This window comes from Corvus cornix, chromosome Z (genome assembly GCF_000738735.6).
Source record: "Corvus cornix cornix isolate S_Up_H32 chromosome Z, ASM73873v5, whole genome shotgun sequence".
NCBI lineage: Eukaryota > Metazoa > Chordata > Aves > Passeriformes > Corvidae > Corvus > Corvus cornix.
In genome coordinates this window covers 35,060,456-35,085,476 of record NC_046357.1, presented here as the reverse complement: position 1 = coordinate 35,085,476, position 25,021 = coordinate 35,060,456, and the positions used below count along the sequence as shown (strand labels likewise).

The window sequence follows — 25,021 nt, the reverse complement described above, 5'->3', positions numbered from 1 at the left end:
CTTTTCCCAAGAGCAGTTTTTACTTTGCTCACATCAGTGATCTGTTTTGCAATTCAGCCTCAAGAGAGGAATAGACAAAACTAAAGGAAAATGTGTTAGTATTGGAAATGGACGGCTCGGTTTAGAGTTCTCCGAGGACAGCTTTGCTGTTGAGTAAAGGTATATGAGACTTGCAATCAGCTTAGATATTCCAACTAAAAAGGTGTTAGGGTGAAAATACTGATGAGAAAGCAGTTGGTCTTCTTTTTGAGATCTTCAGGAGTTGAAGAGTTCTTTGCAGTACCTAGTTTCAAATCTTTTGGTGTAAGCTGTGTATGTTTGCCGCTAAAACCTGAAAAAAAAAAAAAGAGAGAAATATCAGAGTATAGAGAAGTTACTGGACATGAAGGGGGGTGTGTGTTTGTAGTTTTCTACTATGGCTCAAGCCATTTGCTACAGATAAATGCTTAAAAGCAATGGAAGTTGTGACCAAAACCTCTTTTACTCAGACTCATACCAGTCTGAGAAAAGAACATAAACAGATTAACTAATTGGGAATTAATGTATCAATTCCCATAGTAATTACAACTTGAAAAGCTAAAAGCCAGTGGGAAAATCTAATTGAAAAACTAACAATAGACAAGGAACATCTACAGCTTCACTACCTTTTCTAGATCTCAAAGTTAGGTGTAAGACTTTGAGCCAGCTACAGGTGATAAAATTAAGTGCACCAAGGACACCATAGGGAAGTATCATGATTGCTTTATGTAAGAAAAAAAATAATTTTTCTTTTTTCCACACTTTACTCCCTGAAATTTAAAAATAAGAATGTGTTTTGTTAAATGTTCTGAAACACAGATTCTTTTAATCTATTTCTTGATGCACTAAAAGTCCTTTTAGAACACAAAATAACAATTATCAGTTAGGTTTTAGTTTTCTTTTAAAATGAGAAGTGTGTTGGTTCATTACTATTGAAATTGTTAGTGAGAATATAATGATATGGTAAATCAAAAGATATTCTCAAACAGCTGGAAAAAGAGCCAATTATTCACATTTCTTTTGATATTTTCAAAATTGTCATTCTTGCATTTGAATTTTAAAGTAAAATAATTTTGAACAACAATTCCTTTAAAGTACTACATTTCAAAGATTAATTTTTTTAGAAATGTATTTTGTAGATTTTTACATTTTTTTCCTTTTGTAATAACACTTTTTTAATATAATGACATGTGAAAACTTTGTCAGTCAAGAAAATAATTTAAAATTTGTCCCTAGTTTATGGATTTTGTCTTCTTCATTCAGTTTTGCTACTGCACTTGCAGAACCAGAAAAGGTTGTCCTCAGGGACAGATTTTACAACAACTTTTGGGTTAATGTTTTATTTCTTTTTTTTTCTCAATTGCCACTCATAGATATTTTATATTTCTGAATCTTGTGTCAAAGCCTAATATTGCAATAAAAACCTTGCAAATTTTTTCCTATATGATCTTTTCTTACCAATAATCTGTTTTTCCTATCACCATAACAGTCTTAAGAATTAGCACAGAGGGCTATGTTTTTTTCTGAGCATATAAAGCGAAAAGCATTTTTGCTAGGCAGACTGACAACCTCTCAAGTAAATTATTCACAAAAGCAATGACTTCAATCTCTTAAAATTCAGTCTATTAAAATTCAACAAAAACATTTAACATATTTTGATCATAAACAGTAGTGATGTGTGGGTCTTACCTTTACTCAGTCTTCCTCTTTTTCAAGATAGTCTCTTTTTGCTGCTGTTCTAGTTTTTAAACTTACGGTCTTGAGAATTCATGAATAAAGTAGTTGCAAGATTTTTCACCTATGCCAAGATAATTTTGTAAAACCTTCTGCCTTTGATATCCACTCTAATGCCTCCATCAGTGCAACTTGAGAGCATCTGAAAGAAAAGGAAGGCCTTTTCTGGTCAGGAGCAAACCACAATATTAGCCTGTGTTCTTGGAGAACTAGAAAGGAAGGAAGGAAGGAATAAGATAAATCACTATGTTACCATATTCTCTGAAAGAGATATTGCTGTATCTTTTATATGGTTAAGCAGAGACTCAGGAAAAGCATTGAACTGATCTGTGGTACAGAGCCAATAGATTTAGTATTATTTTAATGGTCATTCAGTGTATCAGTTCCTCTGTCTTTAAAGATTCTTTGTATCCTGAATAAGTATGCAATTAAAGAAAAAAAAAAAAAAAAAAACAACAAACCCTGAAACAGGGATCAGTGTGGACAGTCTATCCTTAAACTGTGAAACTTACTTATAGGAGAAAGATCTGTTTGAAAGCATGAAATTAGCCCACAGATTACATCTTGTTCTTTTCATTTGTGTCTCCTTGTGAAGATGATTTTTCCCTTACAGTGATGTGTCTTCTAAGAAGGCATCAGTGGCTTGTTGGTATGACCCAAGATATATACAGAAGCACATCAGAATTAGAGATTCCTAAAGGAGAAGGAGTCATAGAATGAGAAGAGCTTAGGTTAGAAAAGACTTTTAAACGACATCTAGTCCAAATACCCTGCTATGGGCAGGGACATCTTCAACTAGATCAGGTTGTTCAGAGCCGTGTTCAACCTGACCTTGAGTGTTTACAGGGATGGGGAGAGTTTACTGCCTGGCCTGAGAAACTGGTTCCAGAGCTTCAATAATGCCATCTTTTTTTTTTTTTTTCCTTGTATTTAGTCTGAATATACTTTCTTTTAATTTAAAACCACTGACCTTTGTCCTATCACAGTAGCCCCTACTAAAAGGTCTGTGGTCATTTTTCTTATAAGCCCCATTAAGTATTGAAAGACTACAAGGAGGTCTCCCGGGAGCCTTCTCTTCTCCAGACTGAACAACCAGCTCTCTCTGCCATTCCTCATAGGAGACACATTCCTCTAATATTTTTTTGGCTCTCCTCTGGACCAACTCAAACAGGAGTATGTCTTTCCTGTGCTAAGGACCCCAGACCTGGACAGAGAACTGCAGGTGGGGTCTCCTCAGAGAAAGTGAGGGAGAATCACCTCCCTTGAGCTACTCAGTGACACTTCCATAGAAGGTGTAAAATCTGAGAAACCTTGTATGAAATGATAAATAAAATTGTTGGGGGAAAAGGAACAGAGAGGTTCTTGAATTTACTTACAGACACGGAGTTTAGGTTTTCTTCCATGTTGGACAAAAGAACTTTATAAACATTGGTTCTCATTATAGGTTCAAACTGAAAGCTTACAACCATGGTAATGAAAGCATGCATGTTTTCTAAAGATGTTTTGTTGAAAATTAAGAGCTGCCTAAATAGTGTGTTTTATTCTAGTAGGTGGCTTTACCTATTACTATTACTAGCAAAATGAAAAGAAGGGCTAGTTCATAGTCCCATTAAATCTGTTTAACAATGTCAGTACTTTCTCCCCTTACAATAGAAATTGATTAAAAATAAAGGAACAAAACAAAGCAAAATAAAAATCCTTGATAATAATAAGTTTAATGAACAAAACTCAAACGCAGCATCCACAACAACAAAAAAAAAATCTAAAACCAACCAAATCAACCAAAAAAAAAAACCCTCACAAAAAACCCCCCAAAACAAACAAACAAACAAATAAATAAATAAATTAGATTTTACAAGAGCTAAAGGATGTCTCAAGCATGTGCAGCGGGCAGAAGGAGAAAATACCAGTAGAAGAAAACTGAGTCAGGATACTCTTGAGAAAACTCAAGTTGGTATGACCAGATGATACAAATTTGGAGGAGTGGGGTTCTGAGTGTGCTGACTGAAATAATTCTGAAAGTAGATAACATACCAACTACATATCCCCTTCTCCCTTTCATCATGGAAGGAGTCACAGCCTCCTCCTCTGAAGGCCTATACTATGCCAAGTGTCCCTGTGGGAGCCGTCTGGGACCCAGCCATGCTGCACTGACAGCTGACCAGAACCATGACAGCAGTTGGACATGGATTTGCAACTGGTGCAGTTGCAGGTCATTATGCTTTCCACCTTTGGAAAACATTGGAGAAGGTGATTACAGAGACAGTAAAGAGGATTTTGACCTGTAGTCTTTCACTGTACTATAAAGGAGGATTTGAACAGAAAATGACTGGGTAAGAAGCTAGTGTTAGTTTAAGTCCATGTACTGGCAAGGCCAAAATCAGAACAGGCCACAGAAAAATGATTTTGAATCATCCCTATAAAGGAAGATCACCTTACTTAGCAACAAAAGCAAATGAAGCAAAAGACTATTGGAATCCAGTGACAAAAACTGAAATCCAAAGCTTTGGCTCATAGGAGATTCAGCAGATACATTATGCAGCATCTTTCACATTTTCTTCTGTACAGTTCTTAGCACAATACTATTTTTCTTATGTATTAAATACTATTATTCTTATGTATTATAGCAATTAAAAATTTGGGATATTTAAAATCAAAGTAAAACCTTTTATACTGTAAAGTTTGTGTAGTCATGCTTCTGCAAGGAGGAGCTGAAGTTGATGATCCTTATGGGTGCCTTCCAACTTGAGAAATTCTGTGATTCTATGATACATGCAATAGTTAACATATATGTACCAAGTGCAGAACACGTTTGTACAACCTAATTGACTTCTGTGGAGATTTGGATGCAATTCATTTTGACTTTAGCACACCATCTCTCACAGCACCTTATTATTCAAGAACAGACATCACCCCCAGTGAAATGGTCTGCTAGATTAGTGAAAAATTTGGTGAGTTGTAAGTCTCAGGAGGTAAATTTTAAGTGACTGTTTTAAGTGACTGTAGCTGAAGGCTGGCTACAATTGTAAAACTGACAGCAATTGAACACACACAGACCAAGCATCGATGATGCAAGGAGGTTTATTGAAAAGAGGCACAAATATTTATATTGTTTAGGCTTCTGCATAACAATTTCTGTTTGTTCTGTCTACGTGCTAGCTAATGCATAGCAAGCTATAATGTTACTTTTTCTTTTGTGCACTCATCTTGCTGCAGGATGTTCTGCATTCTTCAACAGGATGTTCTGTTCTGTGCAAAGGGAAGTGATTTCTGCAATTCCTTCTTTCTGCATCTTTCTCATAGCTCCTGCTGTACCATTTTTAACATGTCAGCCACACTGTCTATGTTTAACCCATTCTGTTCTGCAACATAAAACCTTAGGGTTCTGTCTGACATATTTATGACTGACTCACAGGAGGAGTTGTAACAAACCCTTTTCAAGCATGCAAATGACACCAGACTGAGATTCAACAAATCTAAAAGGCAGAGCTACTGCCAAGGGACGAGGACAGATCACCAAGAAGCTCACTGAATTTAATAAAGACGAATGCAAAGTCTTGTGTGTGGGACAGGCTAATCCCATCCAATGGTGTAGACTGAGAACTGGCTAGCTAGGAAGCAGCTCTGCTTTAGACGACCTGGTGAACCTGGTGGACTTTTCTTTATTCAACACTCGTTAGTGTTATGTGGAATACAATGGGATTTCTTCCCCCATCCCACATATAAGAAAGAGACAGACAAGCTGGGTTAAGTTCAATGAAGAGCAACAAGTATTGTCTAAGGTTGTAGTATGTGCCCTCTGGACAGAACCTGAGGGGAATGGACTTGTGAATGTCCCACAGAAGGAAATGCTTATAGGCACCTAAAAGCTGTCTTCCTATGCTTATGATGAGGTTACTAAGAAGCAGGGGATCATTTTTATTGAGATATAAAATGAATGCCTATGGTCATAAATTGAAACAAAAGAGTTTCCAACTAGATGTAATGGAAAAAATCACTGTAACAATAATCAAGCTTTGGAAGATATTGCCTGGATACCAGCCTGGTTCACATACTTATTTTATGCAAACAAATTCTATTTAAAAGAGTTTTGGTGTCCACTTGGAATATAATTAAGACTAATTACTGAAGCAGATGGCTTTTTAATGGCCTAAATAAGAAACTCATTTCAGAATTGAACCTTTCCCTGAATGAATTGGTATGTATTCCAGAAGTATAGATGCATTCCTGATTTGACTGGGGAAGAAGCTAAGTCATACTGATGTGAATATGTCGTTTTAAATGCAAGTATCTATTAAGTAGGGAGTAATGAGCACCAATGCCATAAATTCTTGGTTCGGAATTGTTGGAACATGCATAAATTATTCTTATTAATCTGCCTTGCTCTGGTGCTGTTTGGCTTTTGCATTCTTCTTTATCAGCCTCAGGTAACATCTGCCCTCATGAGACCTGTCTCCTAGTTTTCAGGTAAAAGAGGTGTAAAAGACTGGATTGGAAAGGCAGCAATTTTTGGCCTGAAAAGAATGTGATTGAAACTGCATCACCACAAGTTATGCTGATGGTATGAAACTCTTACTGTCTCATTAATGGTAAGAGTGAAATAATGTAGCTACTCACTTGATTTTTGCTTTGGTTTGGAAACTGTAGCAGTTCTTCCTCTTCTGTCCTTTATCTGCTTTCTTTCTAAAGAAGCTACATAGCTTACTTGATTTATTCACTTTGAATGCAGTTTTGTTTAAGGTGCACAACATGTGATTGCAGTCTTATTTCATGAAGAAATGTAAAATCAAATTCTAAACTGTAAGCACAGAGGGAAACAGTAAATAAGTCTTGTTTGATTCACTTGTTAAGGTAGCAGTTGGTTCAAAATCTCTTTTATATCAGCCTTTGAGATTGCTTTCAGAGATAAAGACAGAATGATGTCTTTCTGTGGAAAAGTTTTTTCAAGCTATGGTTTATAGCAGTTAAAAATTGTCTGAGATACTTTGAAGGGACTAAAGAAAAATGAGAAAGAATGGATTTTACTCTTATTAATTTATTGCTATATTATTTACATCAGAAATAACAGTTGCTTTAGATATGTTCTAATATGTGTAGGAAAATCCTTGATATTAAAAAGTAAATTTGCCATTTAATTATTTAATACATCTAAAAAATTAGACCTAGCCAAATCCCAAATCATAGGGAGTTTCTCTGAGAAAGTGCAACACGTTCTTTTCTTGTCCTCTCACTCTGTTTGGTAAAACTGTGCTTCTACCCAGGGCCCTGTTTGTCATCCTTGCATTTGGTTTACACGGCAAAGCTTTGGTAGCAGGGAGACTACAGGGGTGGATTCTTGAGAAGATACCAGAAGCTGCACCCACGTCTGACAGAGCCAGTACCTGCCAACTACAAGACAGACCCACTGCCGGCCAAAACTGAGCCATCAGTGGCAGCGGTAGCACCTCTGTGACAGTATTTTTAAGAAGGGGGGAGAAGAGGAGGAGTAGAGAAAGGGGAGGAGGGAGACGGGAAGGAGAGAGGAGGTGGAGGGGAGGGGGACCTTTCAACCTTTTGAAAAATTCTGGAATAAAATCGAAGTCATGTATGTTTTGCCAGAAGATCAGAAATTAACCAGTTTGTTGTGCAAGTTACTGGAGGGGTTTTCAGCTGCTGTGAGCTGGCAGAAGGGAGTTTTACCCCTTGCGTGCCAACACAAAGAAGCCCGGAGGTCAACACTGAAACCTCTCTGGAAGGTGACACTCAGTGCCCAGAACACAATGAAAACGGGTTAGAGCTCCTCACCCAAAAGGGGCTGTATCTTCCTGTCGCTGTCAGGCAGGCACGCAGGCAAAGGCAAAGAAGTAAAGAGAGGGGACTCTCCGTATGTGCTCCATGCAGGTTTATTCCCATGGAAAGACAGGGACAAAGAGGCCAATTGGTGGGAGGGTCCAGGGATCTTATACTGGGTACAGAATAGGTGGGGAAAGGGATCTCAGCCAATGGGATAAAGACAAGCAGGTGGGATTGACAGGAAGGGAACCAATGGGAACAACACATAGGAGGGACTCAGGGAAGGATCCAATGGGACGTCGAGGAAGAAAGAACTTTCTAGAAGTAATACATATTAAAGAAGGAAAATGAATATACATAACTTCATACATAAAACAAGAGAGGCAAAATATTGACCAGTCGGGGGAAACATACAAAAGACAAAACAAGGGAATCATGGGTTCTCACCATGGCTGAAGTTACATGCTAAACTTGGGTTGCTAACCACAACAGCTGGTTGTCTAGAGTTCTTCTCAGGAGGAAGAGTAGCTGGAGCTACCTGCACTCCCACAAGTTACCTTCAAGTAAAGTGAGTTCAATTAAATTTCCTTTTTATAATAATAGGAACATCATATTACAAAAGGATTTAAAAACCACTAATTTAGTCACCCTGATATTATTTTCTGACAAATTTCAAGTTTTCCAACTACAGAAGTTAGACTTGAAGGTTTTTTTTCAAATGTGCTCATAGCATGTTTATTATATATCTATTTCCTCTTAATTGAAGAAGTTATTGCCAAATTCACTAATTAACTTTTATTATATAATTTTGGTAGCGGAGAGAGGTTATCTGTACATATCTATTTAGGTCATTCCAAAAAGCACTATTTCCAGCAAAGATCTGTATGAGGAATCATACTAATGATACAAAGGAATAGTATGCAAGTTAACTCGAAATCCACTTTTTTACTCAAAATGGAAAATCTGAATAAAAAGCCTGCCCCTGCCTGCAATGATCAGGTAACTTATTACTACTTGGTAGGCTGGATTTTTTAAAATGTTATGTCCATTTGTAACATGGTCAAAACGAGAGAGTTTTCATTTAAAAAAAATCTGTTCAAATACTGTGGAAAGAGAAAGTTTTACCCAGGTTACAAGAAATCTCTGAGCAAAGCTATGTCTGGTTCACTTGCCAGCAATCTCAGATGCAGTATGCAGAGTTCAGTATGTAGCTACACATTTAATCCCAGAAAATTAATGTAATTCTCAAAAAGGTGACTGATAAGTGATGTGTGTTATCCACAAATAAATTTCTATGGTTCTTCAACAGTGCATCTGACCAGATTCCTGGCTTTCATACAATTTTAATACTGTTTCTACTGTGGTTCTGTAAGAGCTCCTCACTCAAAAGCTAGTTCTGTTGCACAGAAACCTCTGCAAGAAAGGAAATAGTTTCATACTACTGCTCTTCCTATTAAAATACTGAAGAGACAGCAAGTACCCCTTCACTACCACTCAAAATGAAAGTAATAACTTGTCCATTTCATCTTACATCTTAGGTTCTGCTTCAAAGATTTTGACAGGAATTTTGCAGTCTAATTATCTTGTTTTCTCTCTTCTCTCCACATTCTTCAAGGTAGTTTTAAATATAAATACGTATGTGACCCTGAAAGCCATGTACAATTCCAATAGAAATTTTGGCACAAATGTGACCTTTGGTATGCAATTAGCTCATAAAACCCCTAATATTTCCACTTTAGGAGCCTGTTTGGCTCCGTTCTGTTTAGAACAGAAAATATTGTAGTGAGTTCAAATATATATTTCTTCCGTTGTAAAATACATTCCACTAGGTCCTAAATTTCTTGTCCATTTTAGAATGTCTCTTCAACTTAAGAGTTTAAAAGAGAGAGGGATGCAAATTTGGTGCTGCAATTTCTTTTGTATTTCTATCCTAAAACATGACTAAAAGAATGTATCTAAGAATCTTCCTGTATTCACCTAGCAAATACAGTTAACAAATCTTGAGTGGACCAAAAAATAAGAGGGGCTTCTCAGAACTAAGTGCATAGGTCAAACAGTGCATGTGATGCATTCAAAATAAAGAAAAGCTATGAGAGACTATACGCAGATATTTTAGGAAAAAATTTATCTAGATTATTTTCAATGAGCTCTTGGCACACTCCAATAATATTGTATAGCATTTATATGGGGGTTTTTTACATCTTCTAAAAATTATTTTAAGCATTACATCATTCTTAAACTATTATATAGACTAAAATGTTCCTACAACTTATTGTCTTACAGTTACTTCTTAAATTTACAAAAGTACTCTGCAGCGCAACTCCCTTGGCTCCATACTGGGCATTCATTCACCTACAGTACAGTGGATCCCAACTGTCCAATATTTTCATATAAACATAATGAAGCATAGTGTACACCATCTTCGGGCAAGTACTCTGTGTATCCAGCAGTGCTTTTGAACTCCAGGCACAGCATCAGCAAAAAACCCCACAGTGACTATAAGCATACTTCTACTGCTTCTGTTTTCAACTAACTCTCATTTGAACAGACCTGATTTTAAAAACTTAGAATGCAGAAAATAGGGCTACTCCATGTCCTTGACCTAATGCACCTATCAAGCATTACATATGAAATCAATACCAGGAATACGCTGTCAGAGACTGAAATATTATAATTTATGACTTAAATATTTTCTTAAAGTACTTTTAAAACTGTATTACAAAAGCTGCGGAGAAGACTACAGCTCCCTGGATGGGGCCCTGAGTGAGGCCTTACCCTGCTCGCTGATGAAGATAAGATAAAGTAACAACTCAGGGCTGGGGACATTCACAAAACTCAGGCTTAACACCTCCAAGGTAGAGACCACAGCCTCAGGGCTATCAGCTGCCAGGCTCGAACAGACCCTCCACCAAAGGGTGGGGGGAGTAGAGGCTTTGGGTATCTTGGAAAAGCCTGTGGTCAGAAGCTTATCCACAGCAGAAGGGGTGACATGGCCCATCACGGGGGCCCCCCTCAAAGGGGTCCCCAGACCCTGCACCAGAGATGATGCAACAAACCCTCAGTGTTGCAAGGGACAGGGTCAAGCTAGCCCCTGCAAAGGGAGACACGTGGATGTTCCCACCTGGCTCACAGCATATATTAATCCACGGGATTCTGTACTCTTTGGCATGTGGCGGCATGGCGTAGCATGTGGCGGTGTGGTCACGGCAGTGATGGGGGACCCTCACCACCAGCAGACCAGATGGAGGGGATCAACAAGATGTCGTTGGGACCCTTGGATGGGTGATATGCTTCCACCTAACCCCTGTCACCGCTGCCTGTCTCCCTACCCCCCTCCCCCCCCCACTTCTTTTCTCCATTTCTTTCTCTCTTTCTTTTCTCTTCCCTTCTCTTTGCCTCTTTTACTGTTAAATAAAATACGTCCATTTTTTGGCATCAACATCTAACCTCATTTGGTTTTAGTCTCATTTCTGGGAATATTTTGAACCTTCCAAGTTCTTTCCAGTTTATGCACAGAGACTTGGCTTGCTTTGCTTTTCTGAGTTTAAATGAGATCGTAACATAGGCATAGCTGGGATTCACATCACTGGGCCAATTCCCTTTCTGCAACAAGTTTCAGCACATATAGCTAGCAATATAATGTCTTTCTCTCAGTAGATACCTTCTGAAAGATTCTTTCCACGCCTTTATCTTTATTATGCATCTGTTAGAACATTAACCTTGCAGTTGCTCCTTTTACTTTTTTTTACAAAACAGAGATTGAACTGTCTTGTCCCTGAGGAAATAGGAGATAACATTTTTGTTTTATTGTAAAGAGGCAACAAGTAAAATGACTCTTTCATTCCTGATTTCCAGACCACTGTGATGGGATAGGAGAACAAAAATAACTCAAAGTAGCTCACTAGACTTTTATCAGAAGAAAAAGACTGTGAGTTTGAAGGCTGTGATATTGACGCATCAGTATAACAAGTCAACTGTAGCTTATTTCTCTAATAAAGGCACATCAGGTCAGAGAAGACAGGAAGACTTGGGAAGAAATAGAAGTTAACTTACGAACACATTCATTTTCTTTGTCTTTATATTGCATAATACCAGCCATACTTACATACAGAAACATATTTCCAGTGTGGCCATGCATCTCCTCCCAGACAGGAATATGTTATTCAGTGGAGAATCTGACAGAGAAAGTGCAAGAGCACTGAAATTAGCTGTATGTTCTAAATGGCAAAGTATATACACATGTATGAAACACATGCTTCCTCTAGGCTGGGGTATACAGTTTTGAAGATAAGTGTACAGTTTTCTGCTTGGAGTTCGAAGTGTGTATGCAATCTGCAGGACAAAATTATGCTGTACAGTCATAAATACCCAGGCAATCACTATTACTTTTACACATATACACTTCTGTTATTTCTTCAGTTTTCAACTATCACACTTCTAGTACCAAAACTTAAGTCATAAAATCATAGAACTATTTGGGTTGAAAGGGATCCTAAAGATCATCTCGTATCAACACACTTGCCAAGGGCAGGGACACCTTCCACTAGACCTGATTGCTAGAGCTTCATCCAACCTGGCTTTGAACACTTCCAGGGATGGAACATCCACAACTTCTCTGGGCAACCTGTTCCACTACCTCACCGCCCTCACAGTAAAGAATTTCTTACCAACACCTATTCTAAACGCACCCTTTTCCAGTTTAAAACTGTTGCTGGTTTTTTGTCAGTCTCTCCCAGTATAAAAAGTCCCTTTCGTTCCTTTTTATAAGCCCTGTTTAGGTGCTAGAAGGATGCAATGAATTCTTCCTGAAGCCTTGTCTTCTCCATTCTGAGCAAAACAGCACTAAAAAATCCCTGATTTCCCACAGCTGTCTCTAGGTATTTTCTTTCTTGTCTACTAGAAGCATCATAAAGGAAATTTAAACCTATGGATAATGACTCATACTTCTTTTAGATGGCATGTAGGTTAACATTGCTGTTTATACTCATGCCAAGACTGTGCTAATTGCAAATATTTCTTGTCAAGTAAAATATCTATGATTAAAACAGGGACGTCTCCAAATTTCTTAAATGGTATGCCCCATAAAATAAGGCTTTTTTTCTGTCCTGTCATGTTTGCTGGGTTTCAAATGAAGGTTAAAGGGAAGATGTAGCTGCCATCTGAAGAAAATCTAGCAAATTGATGAAATCTTACAGTATACCAGTAACATTGTAACAATTAGACTTACATTAACAACATAGATGCAAAAGCATTATATGCACATATATTCTCTTAATGAGCTGCTGCTGTGTAGAGATGCATTTTCATCAGGCAACATGTTCAATAATCATTATTCAATGGTCCTAGATCAAGAATAAAGTAGAATATGCTGACACTCTCACTAAGGAACATCTTAGAAATATAATCTATCAGAAATGCATGGTCTCAAAAGCAGTTAAAGGTAAAGAGGAATGTTGTCTTGGAAAAGCAGCCCAGTGTACAGCAGTCATGTAATTTGCATCCTGCCATGACTGGCAGTATGGAGCTGACTACAGATTGTGTATGAAAGTTGACAATGAAAATCACAGTCCTCCTTACTTTAGAACTTGGGATGTAAGATTCAGTGCAGAATTCTGTATGGCTACTGTTGTGTTAAGAGTACCACAATTTGGCAGAATAAACCCTCCAAAACCTTGCTTTCCAGCTGGCCCTCAGAAATCAAAGGGGCTGGATGTGACTGAGCATTATTCCTGATTATAACCAACTCGGCACTGCAATGCTGGTTGTGTTCCCAGCTGCAGCAATAGTGTGGGTTACATCATTAGATTGGTCTCATTCACAATCACAAATTCACCAGTACTGCAGTTAACCATTTCAACACTACGTCTGGTTGAGTTCAATAAGAACTTTCACAAACACAGATTTACTAGCAGTGTAGTTTATTGGAGCAACAGATTATAGATTCTTTTATATTGCTGGTAATAAATTCACTAGAGCTGCAAAACATAAATGTATAGTGCTATGTACAGGTGTTCCCAGGTACACTTCAGCATGGTCGGAGGTACAAATATTACCAAAGACTCACCCCTGCTTTGCAGAGGTGAGAGAAGTAAATCCATCCATTTGTCTCTAAGGTAGCTGTATTCTCATTCTCTACCACTGAGAATTTTAGATGCCAATTTATACTTTTGGGAGAAGTGGAGATGTGACTCTAGTCCAGTATTCTGTCATTGCCATCATAAAGGGGGTGGGGAAAGCCAACTTGTGTGTAAAAGAGATGTATAAAGAGTAACAGATTTACAGACTGTGAGTCTTACATAAGGACTGAACAGGACCATTACGCCTTACCATCACTCCCTCTTCTCCCTGATTGATTGCAGTGATAAAGGTCATCCACCCTCCACCTGATAGCCTATCACTCCCTCAGCATGACATCATGACAAGGGTGAACTCTTAGCCACACACCTCATGGCCTATCTCATGGCTGTAGGACTGATTTCCTACAGCTGTCTATCAGAGTATCATTTTATTATCACATCAGGGACTACCACTGCCATCCAATATAATGTCCTCCCTTTGAGGTTTTGGGTGCAAAGGCTTTAGAACCACAGCTATCAAGGAATTTGAAGTTCACCCAAGTGTGCTGCAATAGTCCATTTAATTTTACCCAGTTTAGTTGTTTATTTCTGATGCTGAACATGAAAGTTCACATAATATTAATTGAAATAGCAAAAGAAGGCAAAAAATTATCAAAACAAGGCAACCTGCTGTGTGTATCTTATGCTTGAATACCAAATAATTGTATGTTTTGTCTTCTATTTCAGTAGGAAAATGCATGTGATCTATGTTGCCTTCTAAAAATTGCATCAGTTTTCCACTACTTTTTATCTTCAATAATTTTTAAAGATGCATTAATGATACATAAAATCAATATTCCAGACATTCATTTATCTCCACTCAAATTAAAAATTGAATTTGAATTTCAAATGTCCATCTTATCATTCAGGTACAATGAGTATCAGGTAGCACATAGCTGCCAAATTACCAGCACTACCCAACTTACTTGGCATATTTTTGCATAAGACATAAAGTAATGAAAAGCCTCCCTCACTTTTTTTCAACAGGCCCTGAAGACAGAAATCCTGTTTTAATTTCAGTAAGTGTTTTCTTTTTTGTCAAGAATCTTTTCAAATGAAATAGACAACATAGGCAGAGTTTTCTCAAAGATCACTTTCACAGTTGAAGAAGTTTTAAGAAGACTGCACACAATTGACAATACAGTCATTGCTACTTTTATCAGTATGATTCTATCCATTTCAATTATACCAGCTTAGAACTGAAGTGACAAATTGCACCTGCTGGAAACTACAGAACAAACTAAAAAATGTTTCAGTCCCATGGTTATATGAAACTATTTTCTTATTTCTGCTTCACCTACATTTAAATGACTCATATTTTTGAGTAACCTCAGCTTTCTCATGTGTCAGTGAGAGGTTCAGGACCCAAGGCAAGAGAACTCAACTATTTTTAATTTTCTTTTCATAAAGGGACAAACAGTCACAGTAATGAAATCTGTAACTTCATTATTGTCTCTGTTTCTCTCAAGCACCACTCGAAACCTGTATGCTACTAAGAGAAAATTATTTGAAAGATTTGGTGGTGTTTTGCTTTTTTTTCCCCTTAAGGACAATTCTTGCCAAGAATTTCTAGTTAAATATTGTTAAAAATATCTAGCCTTATGGATATTTGTACTGCATGAATGATTGTTGTCAAGCTATTTTATTGTTAGTTTCAAATATCAGTATTATCTGATCCTATACAGAGATATCTAAATCTCTCGTTCACAGCATGAGCCTCCGTAACTTACTCATCAATGATAAATGTAAGCATGAAAAGCTTGTATTCATCTTGAAAATGTCCTCAGGTACTCCTGGTTAAGCATACACATTTTGCATAAAAGGAATCTGAACTATGTGTGACAGTTAATTATCTGGAAACAAGAGCCATGAATAGTTCAGAAAACCTAATAATTGCTTATTTAAATTAAGTTAGAAAAACATAATGATCTAAGTTACGTATACCCATCTTGAATTACTTGAGAAATGAAATCTTGAAAAAGTAACCCATATATATCATGACATTAGAGCTACATTTTCTTTCATACGGACTTTCTTTTCTTTTTTTGTGTTAGTCATCAAAATGGAAGATAAATATGTTTTCAATGTAATTGGAAAATAAATCCCAACTAATGTACAAAATATAAAATTTGGCAAACTGAAGTAAATTTTCTCACTTACACCTTTATTTCGCATCCTTCAGAAAAGTGCAGAAAAGTTAATCATGGAAATTACAAAGTGTGGTGGAGAAAATAAATGACTGAGTTCCTTGACATCTCCAGAAAATTACTTCGTTTGCTCACGTTATTTTGGTTTTTTGGAGAGTATTATGGATAGTATCTAAATAGATTGCGCTAAGAGTAATAACCTTCAGATATAAGAAAAATGGAATGGATTCTTTTTAATATTCTGGTCCACATTTTGTTTCTATGAAATAACCGTGCTTATAAACAAGAACACATACTTCACAGACAATTACCAGCTGTGTTATCTATGCCATTTTCACTCCTTAAGAAGATTAATCTATGCTTTAACAAAATGTTGGTTTTTACCTGGTCTCCCACCAGGGGAGAAGACAGCTCAGGGTCTCATATCAAGGGACCTACAAAATGCATACTGGTTATGTTCCTGTTTCAAAGGTCCTATTGCTGTCTGCTTCAATTTATAAAAATACACCTGCTATCAAAGTAAAATGAAAAATCCTTCAGTTTGCAGCACTTGTCATTGAGGAGTTCCACTAGTAATAAACTAACAAGGTTTAATGAAGCTTTGGCCTTCAGAGAAGAAGGCTGCAAAATAATTTCAAGATGCCTGCATGGATGAACTTCCCAAATTCAAAGGGGTGCTCTCCCACTGCAGTGACAGAATTTCTCCAGCTGAAGCTTAGAACAAACCATGCTCTGTTCCATTGAATGGACTTTTGAGTGGCATGCAGCTGTGTCACAAACATTCACAGCTATTTATGGACAAGTCAGTGAATTTCTGGTAACTGATTATTTGATTTTGCCACTGACAGGGAGGCACAGCAGTGACATTTATCCAATGAACTCCAGAGAAGGAAAAAGGGAGAAATCACACCTAACCCTTTCTTTCTTTTTTTTTCCCCAGCTGTATCTCAAGGGCTTTCAATATTGCAAGGGAAGTTGCTAGATCTATCGTGTTAACTTCAACTGGCACAATATGCTAGGTAAGATGTGTTAATGTACCCTAGGGAAAACAGAATCTATCACAAGATACCGTAGAATCATAGAATGGCCTGGGTTGGAAAGCACCTTTAAGATCATCTAGTTCCAAACCCACTGCCATGGACTGGGACACCTTCCACTAGACCAGATTGCTCAAAGCTCCATCCAACCTGGCCTTGAACACTTCCAGTGATGGGGCATCTCCAGATTCTTCAGCCAACCTGTTCTAGTGCCTCACCACACTCATAGTAAAGAATTTTTTTCTAATATCTCATCTAAACCTACTGTCTTTCAATTTATAAATTACCCCTTGTCCGGACCCTGCCGTTGTAAATAGTCTCTCTACATCTTTCCCGTAGGCTCCCGTCAGTTATTGGAAAGCTTCAGTTAGGCCACCGTAAAGCCTTTTCCATTCCAGTCTGAACAACACCAATTCTCTTCACTTTTTCTCTTAGGAAATCTGCTCCATCCCTCTAATTGACTTGTTGACCTCCTCTGGGCTCTTTCATAAAGTTCCATTCTACACAAAGTCCAGATTATTTTTATTTCCTCATAGTTCTCTTTGACTCTTCTACATGAAAGAGTAAATTTCATCTATGTAAACAGCTGAGGCAAGACCCAGGGGTTTGCAACTTGCTACTCTCGCCTTATGCCAGACTTCCCTTTCATTCTGCCTGCCCAGTCTTGACTACTGTGACATGTGGGCAGTTTTTTAAATGCTCTGTACAAAGACTCAGGACTGATGATTTGATACCCATAGCTACAGTAGGTTTCACAATGTGTTGACAAACAGTATAAAGTTTGCATCCAACATTTGTGGTTAAGAGCCAGATCTAGTTTTAGATGTTACACATTCGCACATAACTGTGCAATACATCTGATCCATCCAGAAAAAATACCAAATTTACTACTTGAATGCAAAACATCCCCACAAGGGAAACAATAAAATTTGATGCTTTTCAAACTTTTCAGGGCCCCTGTTAAAGGATGGCTGCGCATTAAGAGTGCAGAGGCACAAAGATTTTTAGATTGCTCAGAGCCCCTCCTATGGCTTGACCCTGAGAATCTGAAATCTTGGGCAAAATTCACTGCTTTAAAAGAAATTAGGTCAGAAGGAAAAAGAGGTATGGTAAGGTAACCCATCAAATGATGAAGAAGATGGAAAATAAATCCTGGAAGAAAAACAAACCTTGGCTAGCAGTGTTTTCAGAATTCAAACCCCTACATTTTGGTTAAATCTGCTGTTCAATCAAAAAGAATAAATAGAGGATTTGCATTTCTGTGATATCCATAAACTTATTTTAACACAGGATTTATTTAAAAAGGAAATTACTGGCAAAGGCCAGTATTTTAGATGAAACTTAGTTTTGAGTGTCTCCAATGTTGAGTATTCATATGCAATAAACTCCACTGATAAAAAGCTGTCCTCCACAGAACATTTTAGATTGTATAACAAGTTTAAGGCAAAGCTAGGAATAAATGTCTGTCTACCGAGCCAATCCTGAACTACAAGCGGATCCTCCTTCTAGGATGCTTAAAATTACATCATAATGACACTTCTGTTTTCCTGTTCACACTCCTGTAGCTGTTCCTGGAGATTCCAATCTGAAATCCAGGCTAAAACTGATGTATCTTAAGCACTAACTATTTACAAGTCTTTTGAGAAATCATTGTGCAGTTCTCCTTTACTTTTGATACACTCTTCTTAAAGAGTTTATTTAGACCAGCTTTTGATCTGTAAGCAATACAAAAATAAGTCAAAAGATATGTTCAACAACTTTCTTCCCAGAATAAGGTACAGAATAAAATCTTTACACACAACTACTTGCAGATAGCTTCTGCTACCCTCAATATTAGCAGCTCTTACTAATGCTCATGTTATCATTATAATACTTGTAATTAATGTACATGATAAAAATACAAATTTGTAGTAAATAATATATAATGGAAATAATTTAAATCAACCATAATAACAGTGCATTTCATATGATGAATTTATTTACAGATAAATTACTATTTCTCTTTTTCAAATTTGTATGGGATTCATGCAATAAGTTAGAATTGCTTTCTGGTGGTTATAATTTTAGAAACTGAGAAAAATATATTAATGTATCATATAAAAATATAAAAATTATTTAAGTACATAGAATGCTTTTATATTTTTCTATACACAAAATATATGTTATTTTATTATATATAAAAACATACTCTATTATAATACAGTATGTCAAAATAGAGCATATAGCAAAATGTTAAAGAATATAAAAAAATATTTCAGTATATAATTCTCCTATACAATTTTTCTCACACAGCCATGTTTGTTATCAGAGTCCATCTTATGTCTTTCATCTCCCTAAAATACTAACTTTAAGATTTTCAATTATTTTATTTTGCAGTGCTATCTGCAAAACAATAGTAAAATCCAGTTTTACCTGAATCATCAGTCTTTTGATTTTACTTTAAAACACAATAACTGGCAACAAATGGGGGCACATGATCTTAATAATTGGTGTAACAATACTAACTCATTAAAATTCTTACATTTAAAATGTAAACAACTTGAAATAATCTGATTAATCTATAACTGTCAGAGAAGTGTTGTCAAAAATCTGACAGCACCAGCAACTCTGTACATCCACTGATTAGGCCCAAATTTCAGTGCAACAAGAAAAGGGTATAATACAAAAGAAATATTTGCAGCTGGGTGTGGCAGGTGTAGACAAAACAAGTCTTGTAGATTTTTGGCTAAGGGTAAATTATGCTGAGAAATATCCCCAAACTCATCTTCTGACCAAAATCTGTGAGGCAGAGCAGAGATTGCTCAAACACACTGAACTGAAAGGACCTTTCAAAATAGCAGAAGTACAACTTCAATGTTAGCAAGAATGTTCATGTTAATTGTTTTAACCACAGTGGCAAGGTCTGACTCAGGAAATACAGGGTTATGGGTTGTAAATATTTGCAAAGACTCTTAACAACAGGAACATTCTGCTCCTATTGTTGAAGGAGATATAGTCACCTGCAGTGACACTTTAATTTTGTCCTTACTGGGCTGATGAGGTCATCTAAGTGAGCAGTTCAATATATTGATCTGACAGCCACTTAAAATATCCATTTGGCTGCAGGCAGTATTAGCACTTCTGTAGGTATGCAGCATCACTGTAGCAGACACTCTAATATCAGAATGAATTGTGTGATAACACTTCCTCTTCACAGCATTAATGTTCTTGCAACATTATTTTAGTGTGCTGTTACCTGCACAGTATGTTTTAATCAGTATGTTTGTTTTATTTCTTCTAGCTGGTAAAGAAATTCCACTCACACAGAGGTGACATAGGAGATAAGTAAGCTACGAAACAGTTCTCTTGACAGAAGAAACACACTTGTCAGTGAAAATCTCACACTGGTTTTAATGCCTTATTTAATTATATAAATGAAAATCCAATCCACCACCAACAAAGTGTGAATATTTCTCAAGAGTTCCATTGCTTCTGGAAAATGTTCCCCACCAAAGATGTAGATGGATGTCAGCTGCTAGACTTCCTCCTGAAAATCAGTACAAGCAATGTGCCAAGTGAACTGCAGCACAATGTCACATGAGGATCCAAGGCAGATCTAGAGTGAATGATCTCAAGTTCATTCAGGGGTCTTATCAGATTGTAATTTGGCCAGAATTCCAAGCAAAATTATTCTTAGGGTTGTTCCGACAATAAATCAGCCAAACCAGGAGAGCTGGAGGGACGGTATTAAGGAAACAGCTTAAGGAAATAATGTTACCTGAATGTTTTTGTTCATTTAAGTATGTATGTGTGTTCATTAATTTCTTAGTTGTCTCTACCTCTCTACCTCTTCATTTTATTCATCATAAAACAAGTCTGAGTGTTTTCACAGGCTGTTAATTTACTAACCTGCAGTAAAGCTACTGAACCAGTATTTTTTATTAGTTTTAAGGCTTCTAGGTTTTGTTTGCATAGCACATTTTTTTTATTAGTACATTAACAAAGATTTTTTTTTTAAATCTCAAGATATTTCCATTCAACTCTTCCCAGCTTTAAATTAATCTATGAGTACTTTGAGAAGAACAATACAAATGCCAGCATTAAAAACTGAGGTAATTTTAATAACTGTAAGGTTTATTTCGTTTGGACCCTTGGCAAAATTCTTGGTGACTGATGACTTTGCCAACTTCCTAATAAGAGGCACAAGACAACTGATCATCACTATTTTACAGGCTATTTTTAGAATATGCATATATAAGCAAACACTGCACACATGCATACTTTATTGTCTCTTGTATTATGACTTAAACTACAATCAGCAACATAGGATTTTAACTAGTAGAAAAGTGAGGGGACAATGGAGAGAAGACACAGCCTGTGGATTTACCAGAATTATTTATGAATTCAGTGTAAAGAAAAGCATGATCTTGGCTTAAAGTGATCACTGAGTAAAATCATTGAGCCAATTAATTTTAAAAGATATATGGAGTTTCTTTCCCCCTAGGATAATCAGAAACTCACATGCAGAGAAACAGCTTTAAGTTAAAAACACCGCAGAGAGACTTTTCACCTTCCAATGGTATTTCCTTCTTTAATCAATTTATAACCAATGCTATTTCCCTGACTTCTGTGTATTCTTAACCAGTATGGTGTTGGATAAAATATCTTGTGGATTTTAATACCACAGGAGCAAAACGGTGATGAGCAGTCATCTGAACATTTGCTGCCCTTTATTCAGTGACCTAGTAGCTACCTAAGTACTTTACAGTAGTCATTGGACAAGAGAATGCATAGAGTTCAAACACTGGGAAAAAAAAATTACAAAGACAAATCCACCATGGTAAATTATGCAATACATGAAAAGTTAAAGGTCATTTTACAGTTGTGTTCCTTCAATCTTCGCTCCTTAAATTAACACAGGATCTAGAAATAGAGTTGCTGTGTGTGCAACTGTTTTGCTTGTAGATCTGTTTCCTATTCCATAGAAGGCATACAGATGCTAAAGTATTGCCCTTTGTAAGAACTGAGAATAAACCAACAGAAAACTATGTTGAAAAGATGAGCCACTAGTATGGAACTGCTGTTAGTAACTAGGAAAGCATACAAAAAGGAGAGTTGAAGAACATAACCTAAATTGTAGGTGTTACTTAAGATCTCAGCCACAAACCTTTTAAAAGAATAATCTAACATCTACAGGCAAAAACCTCGTTGCAGAAACTACACCAGAGCTACATTTTATGAGTCATGGTATCAGCTGCTAACCTGTATTCCACAAGCAGCAGTTCTCCCTGTCTCTCTGCTTGGGTATCTTCTAAAGCAAAGTATTGACAGTTTCCCTCTTAGAAAGGTTGCAAGTAAAACTTCTCTCTCACTAGCATTGGGTGTAGCAGTCCTCTTACTTGGTTATGAAACTGGCTTTTTGAAAAGGTGATTTTTATCTATGCTAATAAATTAGTCTATTCAGTTCGTGAGATACAGCTTTTCCTTATCAGCCTCTTAAACTGGTTTTAAACCTTGTGGCAGACTAATACTTTGAGATGCAGAGAAAAAATATCACTATCTTTCACACATATTTCAAGTGATAAAATCATTTACATTCTTGTTTATGTCACAGCTTGTGTTAAAAATTTTTGCTAAGTATCACCTGTTTTTGTAAGCTATGAAGGGCAATTGATCTCTTCGCATTCGAGCACCAATCTAAATATGTTCCTCTCCTCATGAAACTTTCACTACATAATGCTTATCCCTTAGTGATAAGAAGATGGAATAAGCTCAGGATTAGGAAAAGGATTTTTTCAAATGTGTTTGATTTAATTTGATCTTACTGGGAGTTAATTCCTTACATACAGTAAAACCTGACTTGACTCACATGAAGAAGTCCAGAACAGGAGTAGTGGTTCCTTACTTAAAACTTCCACTTTTCTATACCTCCTGAGTGTAACACTTTCCATTGTCTTGTTTTAAAGGAAAGTGATTCCAACACAGTATCAGCAGCAATATGCAACACTTTTTTGTCTTTCACAAGTGATCCATAAGAATATTAATCAGAATACTGATCAGCTAATGAAATTTGACTGTTTATATTCCCACTGTTTATTAAATATACCCACATAATAATCACTCTTCTCAAAAAACTGTTCTTTTAATAGACTCAGCAGCTCTTAGCTGAGGAAAAGCTCCTATGACATTCCTTTCAGAAACAAATGACTGGCTTGATCTGCAGAAAATGAAGCAGGGACTCTGCTTAGAAACACCTGATATTCTTAAACCCCTCAGCATTTAAGAAAAAAATACTTGTAATTCTATTGACATCTGTCAGTCCTGATCTGAATATGCAAGGATGGAAAGAGCCATTAAATCCGCTTGATTCAACGTTGTTAACCTCTGTTTCTAACATTATCTGCCATAGAAGGAGTCCAGCATAGACTTATCAAGCATTAACTATGCACTCAGCTTTCAGACAATCCCTCTCCTTTTTTTCTTTCTTTTTTTCTTTCTTTTTTTTTTTAATAGTCCTTTCACCTGTTCCTCTCAGAGCAAGGACAGTGTTCCATGCTTACATGAGAGAATGAATAGTGAGAGTTCCTTTGGGGTTTTTTTAAATTTTTATTATTTTTACAAATTTTGTCCTTTATCCTTTGATTAAGGTTCCATTGCAGGAATTACAAGAGACTAAATCTTTCCAGTTACTTAACAAGTAACTTAACTAAAACATCTGTTTTGGTAATGAAAACATATTTCATTCTTTATCAATGACAAAAAAATTCCTCTAAAAACTTCACTGTAGAGAAAGAAAGTACAAAAGCATCTGATTACCTGAAGAATTACAGAATTGAAAAGGGTTCTGATACCTACCTAGTTCCTTTCCTTCTTCTCTTTATTCAGCACAAAAGAAGTTCCTTGCCTTGCCTTCTCAATGGAAACATAGGGAGATGAAATATTCTAGCGCAATAACATGTTGGTACAGATCCTGCAAGTCAAGCAGCAGCTTTCCACCACCTCAGCTGAGCAACTTCTAGTATTTGGCTAAGGACAGGCATTTTTTTTCAAGTCTCAAGGATTCCCACAAGCAACTACAATAAGACTGAGATTTAGAGTTCAGTGAAAAAAATTCCATATATGTTAAATCATACATGCCTTTTGTACTTTGCTACAGCTGGGTTCAGGCTGCTGTCCTAATCACAATCCTCTTTGTCTGTTATGTTTTTGACATTAGGCGTAACTTAAGAGTTTTTCACTCACCACTAGAATTCCGGAGAAAAACTGAGAACTAGAGTGAATGATCAGTCTTCTTCAGAGCTCTGCTTGAAACTTCAGCAATTTAAACCTGATAAGAGCAAAATATGTTCCCCTGTAGAAATGACTCTTGCCTGGAAGGTTTCAAACCCATATGATAGGCAAAAATGGAAATTATGTGAAGTCAGTGCCATTGACTAAGTCTAAAGCTAATGTAAGAGGAAAACTTGATAGAGAAACAATGAAGACAAGATAATCTGATGTGATCTTTCAAAAACATTGTAGAATACTTATTGATGGAAAGCCAAGATTCAGCAGCCACTGCTGATTGAAATCAAGAAAATTTCTTTGGTATTTTCAGCCACCAGAAGTATCCATGGAATACAAAATGGGAATTGTACAATAAAAGTTTAAGTCTAAGAAAAATAAACCCAAATACTCCATTGCCCTTCTATCCATTGTCCCCATTGTTTTGAGCATTTTGATATCAGTTCTTTTTTCTTCTGTTATGAAGCTATAGATTGACACCTGAGTTCAAATATGAAATTTGAGAAAAATCTTGAGACTAAAAGATCTTTCTGTTCAGATAAAAAAAACTATGAATTTTCAAAATTCCAAAATACTAAATATATTTAGTATACCCACGCCTTTCCATTCATTGGGCATTTTTGCAAGTTCTATAGTTTCTTAGGGAGTTCTGAAAATGTTTATTTTAAGTGTAGCATTTGAAATAAACTTGTTAATCTTTCCTAGGTGTCTTGTGGTGACTTTATGATGGTGTATCCCCTATCGTCTGCTCTGTCCCCAGACATGAATCCTGTGCCTTTCTGTGTCTTTAAGGCAGACCTGAAAGGGGGGTGCAAGGCAGTAGAATTCTTCAGCGGCTGTGTTCAAAAACACAGATAATTTGCTCACTCTTCTCGTCAGCTCCGGGCTCTCTGCAGCAGGGAAGAGGGTTACATTCTCTTGGTTTTTTAGCTAG

The 25,021-nt window shown here is 36.7% G+C and overlaps 1 protein-coding gene and 1 long non-coding RNA gene across 2 annotated transcripts; both read left to right on the top strand.

The window, feature by feature from the left end:
- Window positions 1-3,817: 3,817 nt before the first annotated feature.
- Window positions 3,818-4,269, top strand: LOC104692035 (dnaJ homolog subfamily C member 15-like). Its single transcript, XM_039567572.1, is given in 1 exon segment — window positions 3,818-4,269. A coding segment is annotated over 1 exon segment (348 nt). The 5' UTR covers window positions 3,818-3,921.
- A 3,679-nt stretch (window positions 4,270-7,948) lies between these two features.
- LOC109145187 lies at window positions 7,949-24,793 on the top strand. The gene is made up of 3 exons (XR_002046466.3): window positions 7,949-8,092; window positions 16,728-16,806; window positions 20,105-24,793. It is a non-coding gene; the product is annotated as an uncharacterized LOC109145187 (long non-coding RNA).
- Window positions 24,794-25,021: the final 228 nt, after the last annotated feature.